Source organism: Nomascus leucogenys, chromosome 22a, assembly GCF_006542625.1.
Source record: "Nomascus leucogenys isolate Asia chromosome 22a, Asia_NLE_v1, whole genome shotgun sequence".
Taxonomy (NCBI): domain Eukaryota; kingdom Metazoa; phylum Chordata; class Mammalia; order Primates; family Hylobatidae; genus Nomascus; species Nomascus leucogenys.
This window is the reverse complement of record NC_044402.1, coordinates 136367939-136386665: the sequence shown is the minus strand read 5'-3', so window position 1 is coordinate 136386665 and position 18727 is coordinate 136367939. Positions and strand designations below refer to the sequence as shown.

Genomic DNA, 18727 nt, shown 5'->3' with positions numbered 1-18727 from the left:
AGAGTGATACAATGGACTTTGGGACTCAGGTAAAAGGGTGGGATGGGGGTGAGGGATAAAAGACTACACACTGGGTACAGTATACACTGCTTGGGTGATGGGTGCACCAAAATCTCAGAAATCACCACTAAAGAACTTATCCATGTAACCATATACTACCTGTTCCCCCAAAACCTACTGAAATCAAAATAAAAACCAGAAAAAAAAATCACATTTCAACCAGTTAAATAAAATATCTATATATAATTTTTAAAAAAGGAAAGGAAGGAGTAGATGACAAAGGTTGTTAGAAGGTGACTGGTGGCATGGAGAAGTAAGGTGGGGAAGAAGGACATGGGCAAGTTTTACCTGGGGTCAGAAAGGCCTCATGGTGAAGGTGGTATGTGGTGGACATGAGGGTGGGGAGGGGTTCCCATGCACAGCAGGTGAAAAGGCACTGGGGTGGCAGGGATATGCCTGGTTTGGCAGGGGGCGGGGACCACACAGTGCTGCCTCCCTGCTGGTTCTTAGAACAATGACGCCTGGCGATTTCAATGGCCAGCTTTCCAAGCTACTACACAGAAAGCAGCACTTGAATGGCTGCCCAGCCTCTCCTTGGAGGGGCTCCCAGTCCCCTACTGCTGGACACAGAGATTGTTTCTAGTTTCTGAACTGTTTCCAGAGAGTGTGGAAATTTAACCTATTTATACTTATTTTCTTTTAAATGCCGTTAAGTACATGAAAATATTCTATGACATGGAACATTTTAATGGACATATTATATGTTTACGTGGAAAAGGCCTGGCCGGGCGCAGTGGCTCACGCCTGTAATCCCAGTGCTTTAGGAGGCCGAGGCAGGTGGATCACCTGAGGTCAGGGGTATCGCTTGAACCTGGGAGGAGGAGGCTGCAGTGAGCTGAGATCGCACCACTGCATTCCAGTCTGGCTGACAGAACAAGACTCTGTCTCAAAAAAAAAAAAAAGAGGGGGAAAAAAAAGCCTATTATGATCCAATCCACTTTGGGGGAATAAACAAATAACCACACACACACGAACTGGAAGGGTATACATCCCCAAAATTAACAGCTTTGTGTAGGACTGAGTTTTTCAGAAACCGAAGAGCTTTTCTACATTTTAAATGTTTCTACAATGTTTTTGTTTTTAATTAGGGGAAAAGTGCATAATTTGGGTCTGTGTCTCCGCCCAGATCTCATGTCGAATTGTCATCCCAAATGCTGGCGGTGGGGCCTGGTGGGAGGTGACTGGATCATGGGGGCAGAGTTCCCTCTTGGTGTTGGTCTCATGAGATCTGGTCACTTAAAAGTGTGCGGCAAGTCCCCCCATATCGCCCCCACCACCACCGCCAGCCATGTGAAGTGCCGGCTCCTGCTCTGCCTTCTGCCATGATGGTAAGTTTCCCGAGGCACCCCCCGGAGGCCAAGCAGACGCCGGCATCACATTTCCTGTACAGCTTGTTAGAACAATGAGCCAACAAAACCTCTTTTCTTTGTAAATTACCCAGTCTCAGGTGTTTATTTATAGCAGTGTGAGAACGGATTCATACAGGTATTCACTCCCGAATCTAAGAGCTTTGTGTAGGACTGAGTTTTTCAGAAACCAAAAAGCTTAACTGCAATTTTAAATGTTTCTAAAATTTATTTTTTTTTATTAGGGGAAAACGCAAAGATATTATTGTAAAATTAGCAAAGAGAAATGGTAGTTAACCCATATGCTAGAAGAAAAAGGCAGATTTGTAGAAACAGGCTGAAATATGTTCAACAGATACCAACATCCTGCTGTTCTCCAGCCACGCACTGTGGCCTCCATTTAACAGTGGGACTTTTCTGCTAGCGCACGCATTAACCATGCTTCTGTAATGAAAGAATTTTATTGGGAGGCCAAGGCAGGTGGATCACGAGGTCAGGAGATCGAGACCATCCTGGCTACCATGGTGAAACCCCGTCTCTACTAAAAATACAAAAAATTAGCCGGGCGCGGTGGCGGGCACCTGTAGCCCCAGGTACTCAGGAGGCTGAGGCAGGAGAATGGCGTGAACCTGGGAGACGGAGCTTGCAGTGAGCCGAGATCATGCCACTGCACTCCAGCCTGGGCAAAAGAGTGAGACTCTGCCTCAAAAAAAAAAAAAAAATTTTTTTTAAAATGAAAAGCTTCACATAATACAGTTTTAGGAAAAGAGAAAAGTTCTTTAAAAGGACAAATATTTCTTTTTTAAAAAATTAATTGTCAGGAACTTGGATTAGCAAGATTTGATCAATAACCTTTTGGTTTACAATGTTACCACTGTCCCCCAGGAGAAGGTCCTATGTAAAAGCCGGGTGCTGGTCCAGGTAATAACCCAAACCTTGACTGCTTCAGAAGGTGGTGTAGGATGATAATTTTTCCAGAATGTGTGGTCGGAATGGATGCCACAGCCTCACAAATCTCATCTGGGGGCCTGACCCGCCTGTCTTGCTGTCGCTGCCACTGCTTTCTGATTGATGAGGGCCTGACGTGCCCCCGGACTCCAATTCCCCTCGTACCACCCCCATAAAGGCTCTCGCAAAGAGACACTGACGTGGTGCCTCTGGACACACAGCCAGCCAGATGATTTCAGATGTATCACTTTGGGGAGTGGAGATACTTAATTTCACTTTCTGCATTAATGCAAAGCTTGATATAGAACAAAGGATGGGTCAACAGCTGGTTTGAAGTTGAGTTTCCCAACTTGGGAAGCTTAAAATGTGGAAGTACATAAAGAATTTGTAAGTAGATGGAATTTTCTGATTCTATTTCGCATAGGAAATAATTCTTAAGTGGTATGCTTACCCAGTTATAATTTAAAAATCCAGCAAAGGACTATTTATCTACAAACATCATAAAAATAGAGTACCTAAAAAGATAACTGGTAAGGTTGTTAACTTGATGAATGTTCAGAGAGTACGTCTCCTACTAGAGCTGAATTCTTGAACTATGACCAGATGGAATGATCATGTGTGAGAACAGTGTGATGTATTTATCGATAATTTGAAGCCCCCCTTTCTGTTTTCTCAATGTAATTATAATTGTTTCCTGTAAATAAGTATATAATTTAAGAGGATCTGAATTATACAGAGAAACATTTCCCTGCAAATGTAGTAAGATTTTAAAAATCCCACTGCGGAAATAATGCAGCAATTAAAATAGCATTTATAACTAAATATGTTTAAAATGTTTCTTCTCATATAAAAGAGTAAAATTTTAAGTCATTTAAAATAACCATCTGCTTCTGTGTGATATAAAATTTTTAGTATCATTGTATAATTAATATTAATATCACTTTCTGTTAATAACCTTATCTGTCACGTAATAAAGCCAAGATGTAACATGATACGTTCATTGAAAGAAGTTTAAGAATGCAAAACCAAAGTAACATACAAATTCTAACAGAGAAGCTGGACAGTGGGCTTGCTCAGCCACACCCCACCCTCTGTCACCCATCTCTGGCTGTCTCTCGATCTAGCCATGTTATAACCATCTTATAACAACTTGTTCATTTTAAATACCACTCTTCTCCAACACTCATTTCTTCCATGCCTTTCTTTCTTCTCAATACCCCCCAAAATTTTAAGCGGCCGGGCACGGTGACTCATGCCTGTAATCCCAGCACTTTGGGAGGCCAAGGCAGGTGGATCACCTGAGGTCAAGAGTTCGAGACCAGCCTGGCCAACATGGCGAAACCTCGTCTCTACTAAAAACACAAAAATTAGCCAGGCATAGTGGCATGCAGCTGCAATCCCAGCTACTAGGGAAGCTGAGGCAGGATAATTACTTGAACCTGGGAGTGAGCCAAGATCGTGCCACTGCACTCCAGCCTGGGTGACAAGAGTGAAACTCTGTCTCAAAAAAAAAAAAAAAAAAAAAATTAAGTCCTTTAGGTCTTTGCCTTTTTGCATGTGTTTATGAAATCTACAAAAGGAAGTGAGGGAGGAAATGAAAAAGATTTGACCAATTTTATTCTAACAGTTGACAAAGTCACCAGGGAGACAGTATGATTGACGTTTCCTAACCTGTTGGGTTCCTAGGTTGTGGAACTGAGCAAACCACAGAAATACAAAGTGAACATTTTCCTGTCCCAAGAGTTGTATAAAGTCATGTGGAAAAAAAGTCCTGTATTGCTTAAAAATGTACATTATAAAATCAGATGTTCTAATGTTGAGAACACAAAAGATCACAAAGTTTTCTTTCCAGTTGGAGAAGCAGCACATATATTTGACAAATCTTCAAATATACGTGCCTCTTGGGTAGCTGGGACTACAGACGCACACCACCAGGCCCAGCTAATTAAATGAAATTTTTTTTAGTACAGATAGGGTCTCTCCATGTTGCCCAGGTTGGTCTCAAACTGACAAATCCTTTTATACTGTACTAACTGTTCTTAATTTGAAGCTAGGGTAGTCAATGATGCTTTCTATCTTTAAAAAAGTCCCCCTGAAACTGAAAATTTGCAGCTGCAAACATGGGGGCTAAAAAATTAACAAAATGCTAAATAATTTCATAAAATTTTAGACTTCTGTATGCTAGGAAATTTTTAAAATGTAAGTTTTTTTTTTTTTTTTTTTTTTAAGACAGAGTTTCACTCGTTACCCAGGCTGGAGTGCAATGGCATGATCTCGGCTCACTGCAACCTCCATGGGTTCAAGTGATTCTCCTGCCTCAGCCTCCTGAGTAGCTGGGATTACAGGCATGTACCACCACGCCTGGCTACTTTTGTATTTTTAGTAGAGACGGGGTATCTCCATGTTGGTCAGGCTGGTCTCGAACTCCTAACCTCAGGTGATCCGCCCGTCTCGGCCTCCCAAAGTGCTGGGCTTACAGGTGTGAGCCACCATGCCCAGCCTAAAATGTAAGTTAATGACACATTGTTGCCTTGAGGCCAATGAGAAGTGACCTGACTAAAAATTGGGCCAAGCAAATGAGAAAGGAACCGAAGAATGAGATGCAAATTTCAGTGACGGCTCTACCCGCGGCTCCTGGACTCCTGGAACCAGGGGAATCGCGGGTTGTCTGCAGTGAGCCCACTCTGCTCTCGATTAACCCAGCCTGGCATGAGCTGTCTACACCAGAGATGATAACCCAGGCTGACTCAAGAGGGATCTTTTCAAATCACATTCCTCTCTTCCCTAGGAGATGATGAGAGCAGTCGTGGCTGGGGATATGAGCTTGGGTATCTTGAGTCTAGAGGAACGGTCAGGCCTATTTCAAGAGGAATGCAGGGAGGACGGGAGAGAGCCGAGTTCTGGGCCACATCCATCAGGGCATTCTGCTGGCTCAGGATCATGGGCAAACCTTTTTAGAATGCTTTTCCTCACTCTTCCAGACCGGGCTGGAACGCTCCTCCCTTCCTCCGTGCTTCGCCTTCAGTGTCCGCCCTTCTTACCCCCACACAACAAAGCTCCATAGCGGCACACACCCTTCCCTTTGCATGGATCCCACACCCCCTTTAGCCTACTGAGTTCTTGGCAGCATTTGATTGGACTGGACCAACTGATGTGTCCATCTTCTCTGGGGTCACTTCCCAATGTACCCTGGGACACCACTGCATATGATAAAGCGCTAGTTATATATTTGTCAAATGAATGGAATGAACGACGAACAGATATATTGCTGTGATGGTCTCAGTTGAAAACATGCTTAGTAATTCACACACTCATGCATGCACGACTTGACTTCAGAACGCGAACGCATGCCTCGCACCTGCTCACCCTCATTTTACTTCTCACCACCTGACAAAGCAGATTTCAATTTGTTTCCTTAGTGATCATCCGTCGATTCTTCTTTTGCACCTAGAGAGACCTGGGAACTCCGTTTGGATTCCTGCTCCACTCCCAGGGCCAGGGCAGTGGGTGGCCACAGTAAGTGGTCAATAAATACTTGTGGACTAAATGAAGTTACATATGAAATTAAATAATTGCTGTGAAATGTATCTAATCTACATAATCCCTATTAATTTACACCACTGACTTTACTTATGATTCAGGAACAGGCTAAGATGATCCAAGGTAGGAAACCCGGTTTCCACTCTAACTACTGATACTAATTTAAGAACCTGTTGCTGAGACTGCTGCCAGTGTTTTCTGCCATAAACTGTATAAATTGTGACCAACATCCTCTGTCTTAAGGGGCACCAGCACTGGTTCTCTGTTAAGAACCAGTTTCTAAAGCAATATGCAAAGCATTAAGATACTTAAAAATTCAAAAAATTATATCATATAAAACTGGCGGAATCCTTGGAGCTCATTTTGCAAGTCTAATGAAATACACCCAGCTACCCCACCCCTGCCAACACTTGGACTATTCCTATTGGGGATGCTATCCAAGTGTGCTCATTCACTAACTCAGCATAATTACCATGCAACGGCATTGTGACGACGGGATGGGCACAGCTCCAGGTAGTCAAGAAAGTGGAGACAGACAAGACCCTGAAGCCCCTCTTTGTGGTGGAGTCAGAATTCTTGCAGAAGACACATAAGCAAACAGGATCATTTCAGACAGTGACAGATGCTAGGAAAACAATTCAAGATGGCGGGGGCAGGATGACCACTTGTGACTGGGTAGGAGTCGAACAAGAATGTGTCCAGAGTAAGTCAGGCCACAATACATGCTGAGAAAAACAAGAAGTCTGGGTAACTGCGAAGAATGGGATGGAGAGGGGCTGCCTGCAGTGATGGACACACGCCAGAGCTGACGTCTGGGCGGAAGCCTGAACTATCTGGTGGGTGACTCATCCCAGATCTCAGCAGAACCGCCGGCTGGAGCCATGGAGAGGCGGTCAAGAAACAGGGGTCAGACCAGCTGGGGCCCTGTCAGCCAGAAATCAAGAATTGGGAATATATTCCATGGGCAGTGGGAAGCCACCGGAGTGGGTGTGGGGAGTGGCAATCTGGCTCATGTTTTGTTTTTTTAAAAGGTGAATTTGGCTGCAGAGAGAGAGGACTTTTGGGAAGTAGGAATGACAGGCCAGAGATGAGTTAGGACTGACACTGCAGAAGGACCAGGGGAACACAGAGGAGGTGGAGGTACAGGGCAAACCCAGCTGGTATTCTTGGAGGTCAAGTGGAGGGAACCAAGCAAATGAACAGACTGTGAGGTGAGGCCGAGGGAGGGTGTGCACGTGATGCTTTGGGTGTGTTTTGAACTACTGAGAGGATAGATGGTGAAAAGGCGGGTGAGAAACAGACGCTCTGGATGAAAGCTGGAGTTCTTCAAATATGCTGAGGATGAGCCGCCCAACTCCCTTCCGAGCAGGTAGCTGGTTACCTGTGTTCAATGCGGAGACAGGAGTCATGGCTGGGGATGTGAACTTGGGTATCTTCTGAGTCTAGAGGAATGGTCAGGCCTATTTCAAGAGGAGTGTAGGGAGGATGGGAGAGAGCTGAGTTCTGGGCCACATCTATCATCTGAGGTCTGCTGGTAAAGGAGGATGACACAGAGGGCAGCCACAGAGCAGCAGGAAAAACCCGTGTGTGTCTTCAGAGAAGCCCAGAGGAGAGAGGGTTTCAAGCAAGATGGGGAGTCAGCAGGGCTCCCACTATGAAGATTACCACGGGAACCAAGGGGTGCTCCTGGGACTGACACGGATGAGAGCAGTGTTGGAGGGTGCTGGGCTGACAACACATGCGAGAGGGTTGAAGAGAACGCGGGTGGTAGCTGGGGACGGCGAGGACAGACGAGTGTCCTGGAACGTGTGGTGAGAAGGAGAATAGAAGGAGAGGTGGAAACTGCAGACGGCCATGGTGTTGGGCTGAGCGATGGCTGAGCAGGTATGTAAGCTGAAGGGAGTGATCCAGTACCTGCGAGAAACCGCTGGGACAGGAGAGAGGCTGTCCACAGAAGCAGAGTCCTTTGGAAGATGAGAGGTGATGAGTTCAGAGGTGGAAGGGATGCCCTACCCCATGTCCAAGCAGGAACAGATCACACATGGAAGCTCCAGAGCCTGGAGAGGCATGGGTTTTGGCATGGGAGAAAAGTGGGCATCTTCCCGTTTCATCGGGAAAGGATGCAGAGAGCCTTCAAGCAAGGGAGAGGAAGGCAGAGATGCCAGAGGAGAAGGCTGCAAACAGTCGCAGTCGCTGGGAACTGTCTCACTGCATCATACTACTTGGTGCCAAAGTTGTCTTTCCTGCAACTCCTACCCATTGCTCCCAGTTCAATTCTCTGGGTTAATACAGAATCAGGATCAGATTTTGTCCTATGACCACCATTCACACACATCATTCAGGTCCCTCTGAAAGAGCTTCTCAACCCTGGCTGCGCATCTGAAACCCCTGGGGGACATTCCACTGCTTGGGTTCCATCCCAGGCCAAATGGACTATATCTCTAGCTGTTGGCCCCAGGAACAAGCATTTTAAAAAATCGCCCCCAAGAATATAATGGGCAGCCATTGGACAACACCTTCCCACCCTCCCAGGTTTTCAGCCACGCTGGGTGTTGTGGGTTTCGGGCCCCTCTCCCCATCTCAGCCCTCCGCTTCATGTGCTTCCCAGTGTGCTGATGTCTTTCTCAAAATGTGGCCCCCGAAAGGATCCTTGGAGCCCAGTGAGACATTCAGAACCTCTCTCGTCCTTTTGGTGCAGAATGTAAGTCTTGACAGCATTTCTGCAGGCAAACCACACCCAGGCCTTCCCCACCAGGGTCCGGTACTCCTGTTCCATTATCTGTACTGTTGGTTTGTTGAGCCTGAATTCAAGATTTTATCTCTGTTTCACTTTGTTAGTTTCAACCCATTTTGTAGTCTCTAAATCTGGAGATTTCAATGTAGATTATGTCTCAGCTTGTGGCATCCACACATCTGATGGCCTCACCCTCTCTGTCTTCATACACGCAGCAGGGGGACCTGCTGAGCACTCAGTGTTCTTGGAGGCGGTTGGGTGGGTAGGAGAACAGCTTAGTGACAATTATGACACAGCCTGTTTGAATCTAGCCTTGACCACCGACCTGCTGCTGTGATAGGCCCAACTGCCCTCTGCCCCTGCTTCCTCATCTAAAGTGGGGAAGGCTCTGGCACTCATCTCCTGGGGGCCTGTGCCCAGCAAGCAGCGAGTTCCATGAATGTCACATCACGTCAACGCTGGTGGCAGCAGGACTGCCGCTGAACCGGCCGTGCCCCCAGGCGGATGCTCTGAGAAGCTGTGTGGAAAGCACCCTGAGGACCAGGCACTGCCCTGGGTTGGCTGCAGTGACCCTCTTGCAAACCAGAAACCGGCTTTCCTTTCTTTGGGAAGGATTCTTACTGAATTACTGTGCAATGCAGCAACCACAGCTGGAAGGGGCCAAGGAAGCGAAACCTTCATTGTCCAGATCGGGGCTTCCTGACTGTGGCACCGCTGGTGTTTTGGGCTGAATAACTCTTGGCTGTGGGGGCTGGTCTCTGCCCCATGGCACACTGCAGCACCCTGGTGGCTTCTACCCACTAGCTTCCAGTAGCATCACCCTCCCCTATGTGACAACCAAAAATGCCTCCAGACATCACCAACTGTCCCAAGGAGACAAAATCACCCCTGGTTGGGAGCCCCTAAAATAGGTGAGGACACGCCGAGGGCCAGAGGGCCAAGAGGTCTGGTCCAGGCACTACAGCAACTGCAACAATCTCCTTCTCTACTCCCTGTTTACAAGCATTTCTAGATTTTTTTTGCCTTGCAACAACACGAGGTTCTGGTCTTCGGGCATGAAATGCGCTGCCCCCGTTCGGTTTTGATCATGGGGCAGCGTTTCACTGTCCTCTGTTTCCCCTGGTCAGCAGCTACTGCTGAAAATAGCTGATAGGAAGGAACTAAGGAGACAAAGTACAAAGTTACAACATTCTGATTGGGAGGAAAAAAAATCCACCTTTCACCCCCTGTGTCCAGTTACCCCAGGACGCTTCTGCCTGCTCCTCGGCCACATGCAGAGACAGGAAAGCAGGCTCCGAACACAGAAGGGAGCGGGGTCAGCCTTTTAATTAGGCCGGCCAGCCTGGCGAGCTGAGCAGCCCCCCCGGCGGTGAGGCAGGGAGTGCCCAGCTTTGAGAGATGAGAGCCCAGGGGCCTTTAACACTGAGCTAAGCTGAAGGTTGATGACAACCCCCAGGGAAGGCTTTTGAATGCCAGCCAAGATTTGGGAAGAATTGATAAAGGAAACTTCAGCATCAGTGAGAGAAGACAAAATGTCTATCCATCTTAGAACGTATTTCCTTGAAAAGCAAGTGCTATCAAAAGACAAACAATTTTTATGATAAGATGTTTTAGTACTAAGCATGCGTTTCTCCTTAAAAAAAAACAACAAAAAACAGCAGAGGGGAATGATTATAAGCTTTGAAATCAGAAAGATCTAGGTTTGAATTTTGGCTAATTATGGTAAGTATGGTCTTGGTTTCTCAGCCTTTTGGAAGCTCAGTTATCAGGCAGAGATGATGATCCCCAGGGAAACAAGTGTTAGGTATGAAGACAGGGGAGGCAGTCAACACATGTATTTCCTCCCCACCACGATTCATTGATACCCTCCCATCAAAGAAGCTCCCAGGTCAGAGACCGGCAGTATCACATTACCGCCGTCTGCTGGTCATGCACTAAAATTGTCAGTATAACATCCAAGAAGAGAAAAAAAATGCTCCAACTATAAAGATTTAAATTGATGAATGGTGTGGACATGCCTGCTGGAAAGTGTGGTTCAAATGCATTGGCTCCGAAAGGAAGTGTGGGACAGACAGCTTCCGAAGCTGAAACTCATGTTTCGAACCCCTATCACTGAAATCAACGTGCAAAACATTTTTATAATGAGAAAAGACATTTAAAAGTTGGCAAAAACTCAAATGCTTTCCATTGAGGATCGGCTGCTTTATAACCACAGAGTCTACTGGAAAGATACCATGATTACACGGCCAGAAGGAAACAGGGACCAGAGCATACACCCACACACACACACGTGATACACTCCTTCCATGTGGAAGATGGATATGGTGTTTGTGCTCGACGGTGACGAGGCCACATGGTGGCCTGGGGGAGGCCGAGGGAAGTGAAGTCAAGAGCCACATGGAAGAGTCATGTGAAGAAATGCAGTATTAACAGTGATGGCCAGTCAGCGTGGCAGAAGATAAACTGTTGGACTGAAGCAATCGGGGACGGGGTGGAGTTATCAGAAGAACCTGACAGTCCAGGGCTGGGGGAGTGAGGCTGCCATGGCAACAGCAACAGCTGAGACCACCAGCCAAGGCTAACCCAGGCAGGAGCCAGCGGGGAGGGTCGGGCCAGGCTCACCCAAGTACTCAGGAGGCAGGCAGGCAGGTAAGCACTCTGGCCCTGAGGACAGGTGTGATGCATCTCAACGTGCATCTTGTCTTGAAGTAAGACAGGATGGCCAAGTATGCTACATACGACACCCTGGGGCCCCTGCTACCCACAGTGATGCTGACTCGTGGCTAACACTTCTAGAGGAAATTATCTATTGAGGAAACGATTAATCGAAAAAAATTACAGGCTTCCAGTAAGATTCAAGAGAACCCTCAGCCAATAGTTGTTGCAGAGATAATTGTTCTGAATCTATCAATAAAGCAAAGCTGCCCCTTCATTGACTGCAAACAGCAATTTCTTTCACCCAGGATTATAAGTTGGTGTTCACGGGCTCACTACTGCCATTACGGTGATAAACAGTTTAAACCACAACAGGATCTGACATGTAGATCAATTCTGGATCCATAAAGAATCTACACAAGAGGCTGCAGGACGGGAATTTACAGCCACCAGTTTTTATTCTCTCTTGCTGCAAAAATTACTTCTGTCAAACACTTAGAAGAGTGGGAAAAAATGTAAAAAAATTAATTTTTCATGTACTCCTGGAACGGCCCTTTTCAGTGCAGAGGCTCAAGATGAATATGTTTCTGCATTTAAAAAATTACGCTCAGCAGCATGTGGTGCTCAGCAGAGGAGGGATCCAATCCTCCGTGCGGCTTGCAAGCCGGCAGACGGCAATTTGAAACCCTCAACTGAGCTGTCTGCATTTTCTCTAAGGGCAGACGCGGGTCTCATGTTAGCACCGCCAAATTATATTAGACATTTAATTTTAAACCTCAGGTACTTAAATGTGAAACCTTACAACAGTAATAGTCATAAAGCAGTGGGCATTCCATTTCACGAAATGGATTCTTTTCTTCTTCCCTTAATTTAAGCAGCACCTCCTGTTTTGTAGGTTGCCCCTACAAAGGAATCTATCTAATTAGGAGTTTCTCACAGCTGCTTTAAAGGAGGAAACCCGGGGGGACCGGTGTGTCTGGAGAGGAGACTTTGAAAAGTTCTCCAGAGCCAAAGTCTTAATTTAGGGTGGACGGGGGGCAGAGAAACAGTGAATCCCAATGTTGTGATGATTATTAAGTTTTAGAATAAGAGTGCGCGACAATGGGAAGGCACACTTGCCCACACGGGCGTCTGTATTCCAAAGCTGCTTAGCCTCTCCCCATGCATTCCTGCTGCTGGCACAGAGTAAGCGACTCTGAAATCCAAACCAAAGACTAGGGATGGGGGCAGATACGTTTAAAAAGGAAGTGGGGGTTGGGGGGGACTTATATCACCTGCAACTTAAGAAGAAAGAGCGTGACAGAAAGCTCTTCATCATGTTTGTTTCTTCTGTGATTATTTTCTAAGCCCTGCAGGGAATGTTTATGCCAAGGCTGAGGTCCTGAAATCCATTCATAAACATGTTTTCTTGAAGTTGTCCATCAGATCCTGTGCCCTGGTGTTCACTAAAAAAATTGCTGGGGTCTGGCCACTTGACGAATCAGCACACTAAAGGGGGGAATGACGTGAACCAGAGGGACGCCGGGATGGTGCCCTCGGTGCAGACAGACAAGGATGTGTCCAGTAGGTCTGGGCAGAGCCTGAATTCTGCATCACCAGCCAAATCCCTGGAGCTGTCACATGCCACTTGGTCCGTGGACCAGGCTTTGGGAAGTGAGGACTTAGGGCAGTGGTTCCCAAGCTTCAGCATGCCACGTGATCCCAGAGGGCTTGCTATACACAGGTTGCCGGGTCCCATCCCCTGAGGCCTGGATTCAGTGGGACTGAGACGGGGCCTGAGATCAACATTTCTAAGCAGTTCCCAGCAGCTGCTGCTGCTCTTGGAGGCATACCTTGACATGCAGTGATGGAGAGCTGAATCGGGCCACCTGAGTTTTAATCCTGGCCCCTCCCAGGATGTGTCTTTGAGCAAGTGATATTTAACACTTCTGTACCAAAGGCAGCCCCTGTAGAAGGCAGGTAGCAACAGGATCTACTCTGTGAGGATCAAATGAGATTTATCTACACAAAGCCCTCAATAAATTGTAGCGCTTATTATTACTATTATCATCTCCCTTTTCAAAATATTTTGGGTATGACATATTATTAATCCTTCGAAAGGCCGGGCGCGGTGGCTCACATCTGTAATCCCAGCACTTTGGGAGGCCAAGGCGGGCGGATCATGAGGTCAAGAGATAGAGACCATCCTGGCCAACACGGTGAAACCCCATCTCTACTAAAAATACAAAAATTAGCCGGGCGTGGTGGTGCATGCCTGTAGTCCCAGCTACTCGGGAGCCTGAGGCAGGAGAATTGCTTGAGCCCGGGAGGCGAAGGTTGCAGTGAGCCGCGGTCGGGCCACTGCACTCCAGCCTGCCAACAGAGCAAGACTCCATCTCAAAAAAATAAAAAAAATAAAAAAATCCTTAGAAAATACAAGAATCAACCAAGACCCCCACAAAACTGTAGGAATCAGAGTTCTGTGCACCATTCTGCTGTCTTTCTGGATCTTTGCTCTGTAAAACGTCAGCTCCCAAGTCTGAAAATCAGATGCTAATTTGGCAGCGCTGGGCTCTCAACACTCATCTCTTCTGGTCTCTCCTCGTTTTTCTGCACCCCAACTATCACCTTTAACTTCACTGTAGCTCGTGGCTATTCCATCTTCCCTTTTCCTCCTCTCTGGGTCTTTGTCCAAAGTGCCCCAATGCTTATAATTACTTCCTCCTGCTGTTTTGCACAAAAAAATCCATCTGGTTCTTTAAGCATTGCTCAAGTTTGATTTTCTTTGGGAAGCTTTCCTTGATCAACTCTATCAATCCTTAAACGACCTGCACAATTTCAGCCCTGGGCTCTCCCTACAGCTATCCTTCCATGTCCCTCAGCAGGCTGACACCTGGGGCATCCGCTTGCTTGTTTCTTATCTTCTATGTTCAGGGTTCAAGATTTACGAGGTCAGGGAGCATACTGGTCTTTAATGGACACCCACGTGTGTTAATATTATAGAAATTGCTTTGTGAATAAAAAACTGGCATTCAAACGTAGGCAGCTTTAGTCTCACATGGGTACTGCACAAATGCATGTGTGCAGACAATGCAGCCCACTTCCATGGAAAGAGACTTCCAACCAAACGGAAGCTCTGGAGAGGAGTGTCTCATGATGTGGCGGTGTGGAAACGCCCACTGCACATACATACAGCTCAACAGAAAGAGCTATTCAGTAGAGGGAAAGTTACCTAGTGAGAAGTCTTTATCAAACAGGTAAGTGTGCAAAAGGAAAATCTGTAGAGGATGCATTTTAGATGAATACTTAAAGACCTGTATTATTGGCACCTCAACTACTCTCACTCAGCAGAGGCTGCTTGGTAAGGCAAGGCCTTGTCTGTGTCACCTGTGCACCTGGCTCCAGAAAGCCCAGCATGGACCTCCCCATGCCCTCAAATGTGGCCCTACACAAGAACACCTTCACGAGATGACGGCCACAGAATGAAATCTTATCAAATAGTAATACTAACTGATAATACATATTTTAAAGTACTTGATAATGAAACGAGTATGTGAACTCTCTGCTCCCCCTAAAGGAACCGTGATTAACCGTGGTTCTTCAGTCACGAAGAGCCAACTGTCCTGTGTTGTGGCACATGCCTAACTTCTACGTAAGGGAGGGGAGAACGTGTCCATTGAACAGATAAGAAAATGGAGGCTCATGGAGGTACAGAGGCTCATCCTAGGCTGCCTGGCTGGCAGGTGGCGGGGCTTCAGCTGCAGCACACACAGGTCTGATGAAAGGCTGACTGCCAGGCCCGCTGGGGCACGCAATGGTTACGAAGAGAGTAAACTGCAGACGGTTAATTTATCATAACTTCAGACCTCCTTGTTTGGTGTTTTCAGGGTTATCATCGTGATTCCAGATGAGGCAGAGAGCCTTAGAGGGCCCTTGAAGAGGCTGCAGGCAGACCTCTGCTATTCAACAAAGCGCCTTCTTTTGAGGGAAGGAAGGAGCCCCAGTGCTGGGATGGGAATGGGCCAGCTGGGGCAGCTGTGTGACACTCTGTGTGTCTGCTCCAGGTCACAGGCTTTTCCAGACCCGCACCGCTATGGTGTGGAGCTACCTCGCTGACTCCGTGTCTCCCGGCTCGGTTTGGAGATGGCTTCCTTTAAGGCTTCTGCTTGGTGGCATCTGCGGAGCCACTAGAAATAAGGATGATGTTTACCCAAAGCAAACGTCCTGCTGCAGCAGCTGGTGGGTCTACAGGGAAGACCTGATGCTGAATCTTTTAATTAGAACAAATTATGCTAAGATTACTCTAAAACCCTGTCTGATAGATTACGTACAACAGTGGGAATTCCTCTAAATACCGGTGAACAGGCCAGAGACAAAACGCCACAGGCAAACCCTGCTGCAGCAGCCAGGGTGCCCTCGGTGCCGCGTCATTCACGCTCCACACAGACGGCAAGATCATTTCCGACATGCACGCTTGTTTCCCAAAAAGCTGGATACACTTGTCAAAATAATAATAATAATAATAATAATGCCGAAGGAATTTGAAAACTGAAGGATTACAAAGGGGACTCCAGAATTTAGAGGGTACACCAGGAATTCTGGAAAACAGACAAGGAGACTGAATTCACCCTAATGATGTAAAATGTGCACTAGTGGTGGAAGAGTGTAGGCCACGCCACGTAGGGCAGTGTGATTGGGGAGGTAAAATCAGATATTATTTCTCAGCGCTGCCACTTCTGTCATGTGACCCTGGTAAGCCAGTTGCCCTGTCTGCAGCCTCAGTTTCCAAACTGACCAAATAGGATGACCACCTCCTCCCTGTGCCGAAGAGGAACAGATGAGATGACATGGGCAAGACTGCCTAGCAAGGACAAAACGTTCCACAGATGAAAGGCAAGATGTGAGTCTCTGCTGCAGCCGCCCCACGGGGTGCTGCGCTCCCAGAGGAACATGAGAGCTTAGGGCGTTCTGTCCAGCCCCTGGCTTACAACGAAGGACCTTGAGGTGGCCGCGGGTCCGTGGGGCTGAGCCCCCTCTTACCACTGCTGATGGCCGAGTTTGCAATGACTGTAGCCTCACTCCACTGGTCGGCACTGGAGACTGAGTAGGAGCGCTGGTGCATGCCGTCGGGTCGGCTGTTGAAGGAGACCAGGCTGATGCCGCTTGCCATCTGAGACCCAGATGCACTAGTGACATTCCCTAGGAATAAACAAGTCAGGTGAACACCACCGCGGACTGCAGACCACAGAAACCAGTGCGAGTTAGTCTACGGGACCCACACGCTGGCACACAGTGCACCTTACCACCGAGAGCAGCCCTCGCCCTGCCTGCATGGCAAACGGAAGCGCCAGACAGAAAATATTTGGGAGGAATAAAAGGGGGACGCCGATCTTGATGGTGCCTGACAAAGCAATGTGAAGGGACCTGATGCCGCAGATGACTCGCACAGAACAACCCTATACAAAGACGCAACCCAACTGCAACCGCAACATCGAGTGGAAGTGAAGACAAAAGACCCAGGGAGTCTCAGCAGAGACACCGCGATCTGGCAGGCCGGCAAGATGGCGGCTCCAGGAGCCCGGCCGTGTCACCCTAGCAATGGAACAGAAAATGATCACCCACTGAGAGTCAACTGTCTGGTGCCAGAGGATTATTTTCATGGGGAAGCCACACTTTATGATCAACACAAACCAAAGTCCCTAGACACGACACGGAGGAAATGCAGGCTCCTCAACCAGGTAAGTTTACTCTTAACCTTGAAAAGACTAAGCAGAGGAAAAACAACCTGCGTGACTCCATAGAGTACATGGGCTGTGATGAAAAATGACTCCATTGTATACTTAATGATTTGAATCAGTTGCTCAACACCAAAATGAATGATTATCTGCTCATACCAATTTGAGACTCAAAAACATAATTAAGTGCCTTTCTCTAAAGCTCAGCCAATCATACCCTGCTGCCAGCGAATTAGTTTGTTAGGTCCATTTGCAGATCTTCGGAGGCATTAGGGCTTTTTTAAAAAAATTTTTCTTCCAATTGTTTTAGTTCAGAACAAACTAAGTTCTAAGCTGTCTCAATAGTTTTTCACAGTGCAGGATTTTATAATAAATACACAGCCCATATTAGCAGTTCTTAAATCTGGCCAATTACTAGAATTTCCTGTGGAGCTTTTTAAAACTCGAGGCTTCAAAAAATACAGATTTTGATTCAGAAGCTCTGGGAATGGGGCTTGGGAAAAGATGCATTTTCAAAAGCACTCCAGTGATTTGGATGAGAAGCCAGAGGCAGGAACCAGGGCTCCTGTCAAACAAGCGGCCTCACTGCGATCCCGTGCAGCACTGGGAAGCCATGGACTCGCGAGCTGAAGCGCAGTGTACGAGCCCCACACCCAATCAGCGATTAACGACAATGAGGCGTTCGGCTTTGAAATAGAGTTCTGCCTAAAAAAAGGAAAGATACCTATTTTATGCTGTTGTCTGAACTGAGTACATTCTGAACGTCATAAGGGAAATTATTCATAGGCAGGTCTGCTTGATTCCAGAAAAAAGCCCACAGTGATGTCCCAGGGAGGGAAGGATCGGAAGCCACAGAGGCTGTGGTCTTCGGACGTACAGAAGCAGCATCGCCAACAGGCATGTGAGACATGCAGAATCCCGGGCCCCACCCGCCACCTGCCTCTTAGTAAGATCCCAGGCGATCTGTGTGCACGTTAATTAAAAAAACCACTCTAGCCAGAAAGTCACCACCATAAAACAAAAAATCACAACCAAAACTCCACCACGGCAGACCACTGGCATCCAAGGGGCTCAGGTGGGAGAAGCACAGGGCAGTGGCTGGGAAGCCTCGGGTCTGGGCTCTCCTGCTTACATGTAGGGTCTTGAGGCAGCTTCTCATGCCCCCAAGCCCTGATGTTCTGAGAGCTCCATCTCAGGGCATGGGCACGCCCTAATGCCCTAGAAACACACAGCGTCATTTGGAGCCCACATCTTGAATGAAGTGCCATGTGGTGCTCCCACGCTTGCTCTTGCACCAGACCTCACAGCAGCCGGGGGAGGTGGGCCAGGCATGTGGCATCTTAGACACGTGGAGGAGCAGCCCAGGGCTGGCGACATGGCACTAAGGGGAGCACTCACGCTCCTCCCTGTATTTCCCACGTGCCACCATCAAAGCCACCCTGTGGTTGTCCTCTGGGTATCGTGTGCCTTAGCTGGATCCCTATTATGATAGGGCGTTCAGACCCCACAGAAGGCAGCATCCCCATGGAGCAGAGGAGACACTCCCATCTGCGGGATCCCCTCCTGGAGCCCGTGCCCACCATGTTCCTGCCACATCCCTTCACATCCCTTCTCCGCCCTGCTCTCCTCCTGGGAAGGCACCTATATGGGCTGCACCTGTTGGCTCCAGCAGCTCCTAGCTTCTCACTGGGCTCAACCAATGGTGAGCATGGCAGGAATCTAAAGGAGAG

The 18727-nt window shown here is 47.6% G+C and overlaps 1 protein-coding gene across 10 annotated transcripts in view; it reads right to left on the bottom strand.

Annotated features, from left to right (window-relative positions):
- The window catches only part of AGAP1 (ArfGAP with GTPase domain, ankyrin repeat and PH domain 1), a 644171-nt gene that overhangs the window by 185089 nt on the left and 440355 nt on the right, over window positions 1-18727 (bottom strand). For 6 of the 10 annotated variants that reach the window (XM_030802725.1, XM_030802726.1, XM_012501079.2 and 3 more), the window contains one exon: window positions 16303-16461. The exons of the other annotated variants lie outside the window; for them this stretch is intronic. In XM_030802725.1, the coding sequence (XP_030658585.1) occupies window positions 16303-16461 (159 nt within the window). The remainder of the gene's footprint in view (window positions 1-16302; window positions 16462-18727) is intronic. 10 annotated transcript variants of the gene reach the window in all.